The 12,067-nt window shown below is 36.1% G+C and overlaps 1 protein-coding gene across 1 annotated transcript in view; it reads right to left on the bottom strand.

Moving 5' to 3' along the window:
- LOC145984176 (nucleoporin NUP188-like) overlaps positions 1-12,067 on the bottom strand; it is a 174,515-nt gene that overhangs the window by 135,348 nt on the left and 27,100 nt on the right. The window contains exons 3-6 of the mRNA XM_083117667.1: positions 11,266-11,526; positions 10,670-10,797; positions 9,766-9,958; positions 2,805-3,092 (exon numbers count right to left, since the gene is read on the bottom strand). Coding sequence (XP_082973793.1) covers positions 2,805-3,092; positions 9,766-9,958; positions 10,670-10,797; positions 11,266-11,526 — 870 coding nt within the window. The remainder of the gene's footprint in view (positions 1-2,804; positions 3,093-9,765; positions 9,959-10,669; positions 10,798-11,265; positions 11,527-12,067) is intronic.

Here is a 12,067-nt window from a genome sequence, read left to right as displayed (position 1 = left end):
AGCTCTGCATTACGTTGTGCATTTGCCTCATCTGGGTAATATTTTCCCCCAGTAAAATCGTAGACGAGGTGCCAAAAGTCTGCCAGCGAGCTTGTTCAAAGACAAAACAAACCTAGCACTCTCGATATGAAAGAGGTGCGGATAATAAACATTTTTCCTTGGAAGATTTCGAGGTAGCTGAAGTCAATGAGCGATTTTATGTATGTAAAATAAAAATTCGCAAAATATGTATTTACATACGGAAAACTGGAAAATATGTGTTTTTATGTAAAATAAAATTTGCTGAGTTGACATATAAGGCTATGATCAGAATTTTGGCAAAAACGAGGGTCTCTGTCTTATCGCAGAAAAAACATTTATTTACCTAAACTTCCGTTCCCTACTCATAACCCAAAGAACGACAGACTTTTACATTTTTCTTACTTTTCCTTTTCATGAACCCTTTGCTTTACTGGAGTAACATCCTCCTTTTGAGAACCATCTACTTTAAAATCTGTGTGGCTTGATCCCGGAGGGTTGTTTTTCTCTTGTACACTAACACGTCTGTTGTGCTCGGCGCAATCCAAAATGAAGTGATTGTAACAAACCAAATCCTGACACGTTACGCATACAGCAAATATTTCTTCTTCACAATGCAAGGAACTACATACAGCGTGAACATTCCTCGGTGAGGAATGTGCAGACGATTCATTATCACTGGAAGATATAAGAAAATCAGGATCCTTGTCCTCATCATCCGCTAATGTTTCTGAAGAACTGTCAACGTCACTAACTACTGCACTCGAGTCATTGATCACACCACCTGAGCTCTTCTTTGGCACTGACAGAGGAAGTTCATCACCTGTATCACCACTTTCAGAATCTTCTTCCATCCCGATCACAACACCTTCATAATAAATTTGCTCAGGATCCCACCACACTTTTACTTTCGCTCCATATTGCAACTTCTTCATTCCATGGGGGAGTGTAAGTTCTTGGCTTCTGACGATGTTAGTACTGCCATCAGTCCACTTCACAAGCATGTCCTTATTCATATCTTCTGAATAATTACACAACGATCCACACCACTAGAAGGCTATTCTTCAAAATAATATCAAAGAAATATGGCATTTCATTTATAAACAATTTGAAATAATTTAGTTGCAAGAAGTAAACCAGATGATTGCCAATTTCATTGAAAGTCTCAAAATATAGACTGTACATTGTTCCAATAGAAACACAAAAAACTGTGCCTTACATGTTTTCTGATATCTTACAAATGGGTTATATTTCTTATGAAAAAAATTAAATATAAAACATTTTATTACAGAGGCATCTGTTAGGCAAAATGTAGTCAAACTGACACATCCTGAATGGATTGTAAAATGATATCATGTTTTTCTCCACGAAGCAGCAAATTCCATATTCGTCGGTTCGTGAAATTATCACAACACTAGTTTTCATATTCATCAAAACGTTGTCCATCTTTATCTCCTAAGCAATATTTAATAGAAACTTGAAACTTTGTGAGAGCAAAGTACAAGTTATTCCAACATATACAGCGTCAAAAACTCAAAATGTCAAATTTTGCACATTCGCCAGTTCGTGATGCAGGGGAGTTGACATTCGCCAGTTCGTGAAAACATCGACGATATAGCTTCTCAATGTAAGAACTTTCTAAACTCTTAGAGAACCTTCTAAATACTTCTAAAGACTTTGGTTCATAAGCAAGATGAATGAAGGTGCACTTCTTCTGTGAATTGCTCATCCCTCAAATTATGAGCAAATAATTTCCAGTTTATAAATTTTCACTTTGTCATGGCAAACAAATTATACAATAGTCGACAATGCAAGGCGGGGGGGGGGGGGTCTCCGCCTCCTTGACCCCTGCCTGAATCAATGGTATCAGCATCAGTTGGAATTTAATCATCTATACCAGCAGATACTTTTCAGAATTCTGGTGTCATGTGGCATCCACAAATTATCATGGAACATTTTCACAGAGTCCAAATATACTAAATATTGGTCTAAACACCAAATTATCTCAGTGGTTACAAAAAGGATGGGGCATGGGCTGCTACATAAACTAGGACTGCTACAAGATAATTTTGTATAAGTGAACAAGGCAGCCACTTTTACCACCAGGAATCAGGTGGTAAGTGTTGGTGCATCACTGGGCCACCCAAATTCCTGCTCCTTTTCTTTGACCAGTAAATCTTAGAAAATACTGCTTGTCTTTTTCTAATTATACTAGCAAAAAAGTTATCTAACAATCATGGTACCACAGTACACAGTACCACTAAGGAGCCAAGGTTTGCCAATCAGCTTATCATTCGATGACACATGGTTTGCACATAAAGTGCAATTGCCACTGATATCTAGCACTCTTGATCAGAACCCACAACCTCTTTTCAAGTAGCATCTCCATTGACCTCACAATACTGGGTCAACACTGAAATTTGGGTTTCATGGGGAAACTAATAATTTTAGAATAATTTTTAATTTGATAAAATTTACAAATTTTGGTATGTGTACAAGTAACTTATACATAAAAAGAAAGTGCTTTCACTTATCTGTGAAACTGTTTGTGTCTGTCTGTGTGTTTGGATTCTATCAATTTGTATATATAGTGTGAATGATGAACTTGAAGTTCCCAAGAGATGGCCACCAAAATTAATAGAACAAAAAAACTCCAATTTCACAGATAAGTGAATACTTCATTTCAGTGTATTAATTTGCTATCATGTCTTTCATTTTCCAATGTGGTAACTGGCTCAGTCCTACGAAATATTTTATTTTTTAAAAAGTTAAAAAATGATGCATACCGTTTTTATGCTATGTGCTCCAGCTTCAGCTAGTGCTGCACACAAGTTCATGAAGTAATGAGAATGTAAAGGAAAAACCTTCCTGCATTCTTCAAAAAGCAACCTCAGACCAAAATGGGAATCACTATTCCAGAATTTTGCTGCAACCATGGGATGTTTCAACAGTGCTTTCCCTAAATTCCACAGACTTGGAGTATTCAGCAGTAATGTTGCATCTAAGCTGGTGAGCAATATTGTAAATATATTGGAGACTATTTCATAGGCTATGTCCCTGAGTTTGCTTTCCTCCTGAAAATAAAATATAAAAGTTTAGTTTGTTTCATTTTTAATGTTATCTTAATTTATTTTTAATGTTATCTTAATTTTTCCCTTTCAAGCAGTGACACAGAATACCTCTTACAAATATGTACCTTCTCATTTTGAGGAATTAAAGTTGGTAAAATATTATGATAATTTTACAAACACTAACTATAAAAAAATGTACTAACTAATTCCGCTACAATAAACATGTCAAACTTGTTGAATGTGGTACTCACCAACTCTTTTTACAGCTTGCTTTGGTTCATAACGTACTTTGTATACACACACATACACATATGAAATGTTAAAATTTGTAATATCACATGTCATTACATCCTATTTAAACAAGTCTGACATATTTATTCATAATATAAAATTACAAAAATAACTACACATAACCTCCTTTCAAATATGTTTCAATTGGCCTTATGGATGCTGGATGAACCAAATTTAGAGAAAGCATGATAAAAGGCCACTCTTTGAGGATATATAATGCATGTGCCCCAATTTTGGAAAAAAAAGTGGAAATTACGATGTAGGGAAATTTTTGCATAATTTCCGAAAACTTCAAACTTTGGGCCTTTTCCCCAGTGTCTCCCCTGGATCATTAATTGTTGCATCTTGCTTAAAGTGTTGCTCCTTACTCATTATTACATGCACAATTTAAAGTTTTAAAAAAATGCAGTGGTTGAGGAGTTGTAGCCCTCTATCTTCAATTTATCCCATAGCAACAAAATGGAAACAAAGGACTTTTTCAAACAGTGCTTGTTAATAATAGTAATAATGGATATATTGTTTTGTCATTCAAGTATGTCATATGTATACTAATAAACCAAAAAGACAGAACAGAAATATCATTGTGTAGTTTTCAAGATATGGAATGTTAATTGCTGCCTCATGGTGCTGGTACACAGCTGGCCACTAAATGTTAATGTAACAGTGAATTTTAGATCTAACGTTTTTGGTAGAAATAACAAAAAAATATGTTAGATCTGAGAAAATGTTACATTGAGAAGATAAATGTGAATGATGGTGAAAATTTGTTGTTAGATGAATGGAAGATATACAAAGTACAGTTACAGAGTGGCTACTCTAGGACCACGATAAAATTCAAGTATAATTCCCGGTTTTCAAGTCAAATTTTCAAAAAATTCAAGGCCACAAGCAGATGTTTTCCCTATTTCAACCTTGTGTATTACCACCTCTCAACACTCATATGCATGTACCAGATGCGTGTACAAAAACTTCATGCAGCACCATGTCACCAAGAGTAATATAAAAGGATTAACTCATAATGGTTTTTACATAAAATCACATGCTATACCTAAATATAATATTTTAAGGGAAGTCATAATTGAAATCATCAATTAATATTTTCATAAATTCATCACCATTTTTCAATTTTACTGATAATAATGCATTTTTTCTTGTTTTATATTTATTGCATTTCTAAAGTATTCACTATCAGTCCTATTTGACAAGATGTTTCATTTTATCTTTTCTTCTTAAGCTCAAGGTTGTTAAATTAAAAATTTCCAACCACTCCATATATTTTAGTGACATGTAAATTTTCTTCATTTTTATACAAAGTAACCTAATAAATAATTTCTGAATTGATTCAATTTTCTCAGTGTGACTATTTGCTGCTATGTTCCATAATTCACTTCCATATTCCAATAATGGACGAACCAAAACTATAAATAGAAATTTAAAACTTTCAATTTTATTAAAAGAAGTCCAATTAAAAAATATAAAAAATATTAAACCTTTTTAGCTTTTTTACAAACTTCAATTATATGTTCCTCAAATGATGGTTTGGAATCTACCAGGTGGTTATAATTAAAGTGATGGTGTTCAGAGTGGTACAGCACGGGCTGTAATGAGAGTAGCGCTAATGAAGCAATGTGCACACGAATTATGCAAAAAAAAAAAAAAAAAAAAAAATAGTTCCAATTCTCGCCACCAGGGTAAAAATGGCACTGTAAGCAGTCAAAACGTGGAATTTCCCATAACTCTGACGTTCAAAGTCGGTGACATTGCCTAACCATTGTGAGCTCCCTGGTTGTTGTTGGTAACTCTTGTTGCTTTTTCTTCCTTTAGTGATATGAATGTTCACCGAACATTAAAAGTTTGATTTTTTTCGTGTAAAAAGCAATGGCTATTTCTTACCAGAATGGGAGCAATACATTTTACACTGGTATCCCTACAAGATTCAAACTATGCACCAATTGAAACCCCAAGATATTCCACAATGCTCTGAGTTTGGTCACCGGTTTTTGGCACGCATGGAAGTGCCGGGGAATATTCTGTGGACAGTGCAGTGAATACTCAGAACTGTCGCATATGGGGTTCCACTTGTCCACATGTGCAGGAACAACCATCCCACTCAGTTTACATGACTGCTTGGTGTGGGTTCACTAGCTCCTTCATTCTTGGTCCATTTTTCTTTGAGGAGATGACACTGTAGGTGTACAGTGACATCTACACGTTATAGGGACCTCCTTGTGCAACACATGTCACTCGCCACGTGAAAGATTTGCTGCGAGAAACCTTCACTAATGACCGCATCATCTCTAGGCAGTTTCCCACCTTCCAGATACCCCGACCTTAATCCACGTGACTTATGGCTGTGGGGATATTTAAAAGATCGTGTCTATCAGGGACATGTCTGGTCTCTGCCTGATCTGAAGGCTAGCATACAACGACATGTCGCTCAGATTTCACCAGACATGCTGCGAGCAATCGTCGACCATGTCTTGTAACCATAGTTCCTAATAAACATACCAGAACATTGTTCTCATGTGTTTGATCTTTCCTGCCTTTCTCCTGAATAACCAACCAAAAGTTGGGTATACATCCCCAATACATACAGGCACCACTCCACTCCAACCAAAGTACAAGGCTAATTCACTCCATATAAAATTAACAGGAGTAGACATTCCCAGATGTATTAAGATTAGCAGGAATTAGGCCTAAGTAGTAAAAGTATGATAAAACATCAAAATATTAAGTAAAGAATAAGTCCCTGACCAAAATTCATTGGTTATCAAAATGACAACCTTTTGTGTGTAGGCATAATCCAATGAGCACATGTCGCTTTTCATGCAAATTTTTTATTAATAGATAGATTTTCGGGATAACATTTGTGCAAGCACAAATTAACTTGCCTTCCCTGAAAATAACCCAAAGTCACAATTATTAGCACAAATAAACCCCAAAAACATAAAAAAATCGATGTTTTTGACAAAAGACAATCCGTCTCACAGCATCAGTGCCATCTGGTGAGAGCCAGTGGAACTAGCCCTGACTAGACTGCCATCTAGTGGAGTTTTTAAGGTACTTGATGAAGACAAGTAACCCAAGGTGCTGTGGACCAATCAGATGGCTTCCTGGGTGTGGCTTCCAGACAATAGAACTGAGATAGTATTTACCTGGAGAGGACGCCATCTTGAACTTCACTTGTGGTTTAGATCTGAAGCAGTACACATCGCTCCAGCAGTTTGAGCCAGAGTAGGCCATTGTGTCCAATAGTGTGGAATACCTACTAAGTGCACAGAACTAGTCCAATAGTGTACAAAATGGACAAATTGCAGGGTTAAAGTGGCCTATAGTGCATGGAACCAGAATCCATGAAAAATCGGAACAATTCCAAACCACATGGTGAGGACAAAGGGCCTTCAGAAAACCAAGGGGATTGGCATCCAAAAGCATCCACATTTAGTCAGGACATCCTTTGTCAAATATCTCCCTAGAACAGTGCATTTGCAAGTAAATAACCATCTGCCTTAAGACCCGGTCATATTTTAGTGTAAATTCTGAGGAAACCCCCCCCCCCCATTCATAGTTGGAGTGGTAAGTGAAGTGCACAAAGGCCCATGTGTGATGAAGTGGAAGCAGACTATGTAAGTACCATGCTCTTGTTACCTATTTGTTGGTTATATATGTAAAAACACCCTTATAAGTTTGTTCAGTGCTTGTATATAATTAAATGTGAGAAATCCAAGATTATTAAATGTGTCTTTCCAACATCTTGGTTTATTAATTCATATTTGGGTGGATAAGTCCGGGAAGCGTGCTTCTCGCTCCGGATTAAATAGGCTGAAAGTCCCTATGATAAACCAGCAATCATTCCTCGGAATGGATGCTGGTCAACTGGGGACATCCTCCATGTATATGGTCACGGGAGGACAGCGTAGAGCTGCATGGGGATAAGTACGTCCAGGTTACATAGCCAGGTTATAAATTCATTCAAGCCCAAAGGTGGTGAGTAGGTTAGGTTCACCTATCCTGTTAGCGGCAACGTAACCTGGAGGCACGGATCCCTGGACCAGCCACGTAGACGACAACGTCTTTCGCCTTTCGTTTCTTGTTCGCGGATCGCACCTGTAACTATACCACATCTTGACTGCTTACAGCACCATTTTTTACCCTGGTGGCAAGAATTGGTACATTTTTTTTTTTTTTTTTTTTTTTTGCATAATTAGTGAGCGCATTGCTTCATTAGCATACTACTACTCTCATTACAGCCCGTGCTGTACCACTCTGAAAATGGTCACTTTAATTATAACCACCTGGTGGTGGTGGTAAGAAAAAGAAGAAGAAAAGAAAGAAAAGAAAAAGAAAGAGAAGAAAAAGAAAAATAAAAAGAAAGAAGAAAAGAAAAATAAAAAGAAAGAAGAAAAGAAAAAGAAAAGTAAAAAGGAAGAAGAAGGAAAGGAAAAAGAAAAAGAAGGAATATATAAACAGTATATTTAAAACACTTAATTTGAGGTCCTTAGTTTACAATTTGCCATTTCACACACTCAGACTCGAAATACATCTACAAACACAAGTCGCACAAATGTTATGGTATGTATTCTAACCTGTGAAAAATTGTTAATTGTGTTAAGAATTTCAAACTCAAATCTACCTAATAATCTTCAAGAAATCTTATCTGTCAGATTGCTCTACAAAATACAGTAACAAAGCAAACAGATCAAGAGAATTCTGTTTTGATTTTTCACACATTATTTTCCTTCCTGGATAAAAATAAAAACTCAACTGTGAAAATCTCGCCTCAGGGCATTTATCAATATGATTTGGATTAATAAAAGTTGCAATTTTTCACGTCTATGGAGAAAAATTCAAGCAGAATTCATGCATACTTCCCGGAGCCAATAATTCATGCTGAATTCCCAGAATTCAAGGAATTCCTGGTGAGCAGCCACCCTGAGTTAGTACAGAATTCATTGTGTTCCCAGAGGATTTAAATATCTTAATGCTGACCCAAGTGGTACAGTGGTCAATGTAACATGCTACAAAGCCAGAAGTACCAGGTTAGAAGGCCAGGCAAGGCATAACCATGATGTTTATCCCATCAGTTCATCATTCATTGCCACTGCAACTATTAACCCAAGAGGAAGGAAAATAACATAAAATTGCTGAAATAGAAAGTGAGAAAAGAGGGACCATGTTGGTCTAGTCAGTAGGGTATCCAACTTCCATGTGGGAGACCTGGGTTCAATTCCCACAGTGGATGATTTGAGGTTGGAATTTCTCTGGCCTTGTCCCTGCAGAAAGTGTGTCTGAGGCTAACCCAGCCTCAAATCAATGATACTGGAGGACAACACTGAGGGGGGGGGGGGGGGGTAAAGGCAGCGGGAGCATAGTGCTAATCACATCACCTCCAAAATGTCAGACATCTAGAATGTGTGGTCCCCTACCCCTACATCCCCAAAATGTGCATTCCTGGCATGGTGCTATATACATGGGAAACTTTGCCTTATCTCACCTTCCAGAAGGATTGTGTTGTAAAAGACTAATGCAGAAATGGTGTTGATTGCTGCAATAATAGGCATGCAGAGATTTACAATTGTTCGAATGTACACTGTTGTTTCATATTTTGTAAGAGCTGGTGAGAACCCTGAATGGTGAGTAGATGGTGACTGCAGTCTCTCTGCGCAGAGTCAGTCCCCCACTTTCACGTAGCTTGTCAACTTTAATGAGCTCTTACAAACATCATTTTCTGCTAAAGATTTACAATTAAAAGTTAGGAGAGTTAAACAAGCATATCTCTATTGAAGTTCAAACTAGACTGCCATTCCAACAAACCAACCTAAGAGTGCGTTTCTACCTATTCCTGAAAATGGAAAAATGAAAACTTGCTACGAGATAATCACAGTTTCAGTGGTTTTTAATGCCCTAAACAGCAATGTTATAAAATAAAGGGTGATTCTTATAAAACTGGCTTGACAAAATGAGCTGTAACATACAATATACCATATCGATATTAACGTAATTCATACATGACATACCTTGGATAGTGTGCCATTGATTGTAATCAGAGCATGTGTTGAAAGTGTCTGCCGTTTTCAAGAAGGAATGCCTCCACCTGCATTTGTATGTTCGCAGTGACTCACCACAGTGTTTCTCCGGTGATGTTCTTGGTTTCAGCTGAAATGTTGTCCTTTAAAGCTAGTAACATACACGAGGCTTACTGAAGGACAGGGTGTATGCAAACAAACCGCAAACGTAAAACCCAACATAAAAAGCACAGACGGTCATTTTCATCACTAAGGGGTTGAACTAGTGCATTTATCTTAAGTTAACTTAAGTTAAAAACTAATGTCACAAAGTATGATCTTTATTATTAATTTCATTCTGTTACTGCTGTTCCACTCACCATAAATAAAGAATCCGTTATCATTGCATGCAAGTAGGCTAGTGAAGCAATTGTATCTTCGTTACTGCTTGGAATTTGATTAGCCATAACAAGATTCCAAACTAATTTGAATGAACCTGGAACTCCAGGTTTCAAGTTCAATTCAGCTAAGCACTGCCTTGCAGCATTAACTCGATCAGATTCATCCATGGTTCTGAAATTAAAAGTAGTGATTAGTGCATTAGCAACCACTAAAATTATTGCAAAACTACAAACAAGTGAAAAAAATAACATAATAAAATTAACAAAAATTATTCAAAACAGGAACATGGAAAATTAATGTAACATGATAAAAAAAACAATAATAATTCAAGTAATGTATAATGCTACATAATAAAGCAAGGAAGATAGCATATCATGTTCACTTGTTTCATGTCTGGCTCCTTGTCAAAAAAGTATATCCTCCCAGCAGTTGCATGTATGAATTAACTAGTCATTTTTTAAAAACTTGATTTTCCAATGAAAACTTATGTTTCAAAAAACTTTGCACTTTCACAATTATGGAAGTCTATTAAACTATTGATAATATCTAGATAGCAGTGAAAGCAAACTACACGAAAATTCACATCAATGCTCTAGAAGGAATTCTAAGCTGATGTAATTTTTCAGATTTTGGAATATCACAGCTGTTTTTCGAATGGAGAGGAGAATTTGAAAAAGAAATCGCCCATTCGGCTGCCAAAGGTCCAGTCGAGCCTTAATATGGTGACATTGAGACAGCAAGAGGGATGGGGTGGGGGTGCTTTAAAAAAAAATTTGCTAGATGGGGGAATGCCATCCCTGCATCCCCCTCAATTCAAGTACTGGATGTATTCCATAAAGTATTACACAGTTCTACACCATACATTGACAACTACATACTCACATTCCACCTTCATTAACTCCAAAGCCAATCGCATACAACATCAGGAGTGTCTGAACATAGCAAATTCTTAGCATTTGCTCAATGCTACCACCCTGTCTGCTTAGTTCATCATGTCCATTCTGTGACTCCTGCAGAAAAAAAAAATCATGATTAGACACACGAGCATGCACATACATATACTGGTGTGAGAAATGGAAAAATAAATTATATGTATAATAATAGCCGCCCACTGAAGTATGAACTTTTTAAAACATTTTCAAATTATTCATTATTCAAACTAGGTCACGAGTAGCCAACTTTAATACAGACCTGTTTATTATAATAAAAACACAGCTAAAAGATTTAATTGAAAGTGTAATTTTAATTGTTTTCATTATGAAGTACCCCTATCAACACCTATGATCAACATCTGACATTTTGTAATATGTAACTAAACAGTATTCTTTGAAAAGGAAAATATGATTTTCAAAAATGTTGGCACAAGCAAAGATAATATGGCAAGGAAAAAATTGCATTAAATAATAATATGATTATAATTTGTCAAATGGTTTACTATTTGTATATATTTTTTTACCATATATTATATACACACTCACTCGGCAAATTTCCAAAATATGCCAAACATCCATCACAGTGGTTCCATCATTATGGTAGCAGTAGTACAGTAGTATCTGAGATAATTCTAACTGTTTCTGGAGTGTGTAAGTGGACCATGCCACTACATAATCCTCAGAAATACCACTTAGCTTTCCTTCCACAATATCCACAGATCTACATGCAGCACTATCCAGCTGGAGGATGAGTGATTCTTTTAACTTATTCATGTCAATACCTGCCAAAAACTGTTTGAAAGCAGCCTAAAAAAGTAAGATACATTAAATTAACATCAGTGAAAATATTTTTACAATACCGGAGAAAACACAACTTTAATCACTTAGCATTTCATTTACATACTATAAAAAAATATAATGTCTGTACATGAAAATCTGCCTATCCAGATGACAGATATTCATGGAACCTAGATAAATAACATTCCCTAATCCGTCAACCACTTGTGGTTTCATGGATTGGAGGTTCACGGATTCATCCACAAGAGTCCAATTGAAAATGTAATCAATAGTTCCAACATAAACCTACAATAGGCTGGATGCCATCTCACATGTCATACCTGTTAGGTCACTTGAATAAAATTTTTAGTATCATTTTATGATGTTATAAGTCTTATCTTTATATTGTCTCACAACATTCCATTTAATATTTTAATCCATTACAGAACACACACATTATTTCTATATTCTAACCTCAACATGTTTTACTGGTGTTACTTTTATGTAATAGACTGTATCACTAATACAAGTACACTCCTAGAATAAAACTGAAATATGGGTACTACTTTAC

The sequence above is a fragment of the Lepisma saccharinum genome, chromosome 2 (assembly GCF_977018435.1).
Source record: "Lepisma saccharinum chromosome 2, izLepSacc3.1, whole genome shotgun sequence".
Lineage (NCBI taxonomy): Eukaryota > Metazoa > Arthropoda > Insecta > Zygentoma > Lepismatidae > Lepisma > Lepisma saccharinum.
This window is presented reverse-complemented; position numbering and strand designations above follow the sequence as displayed.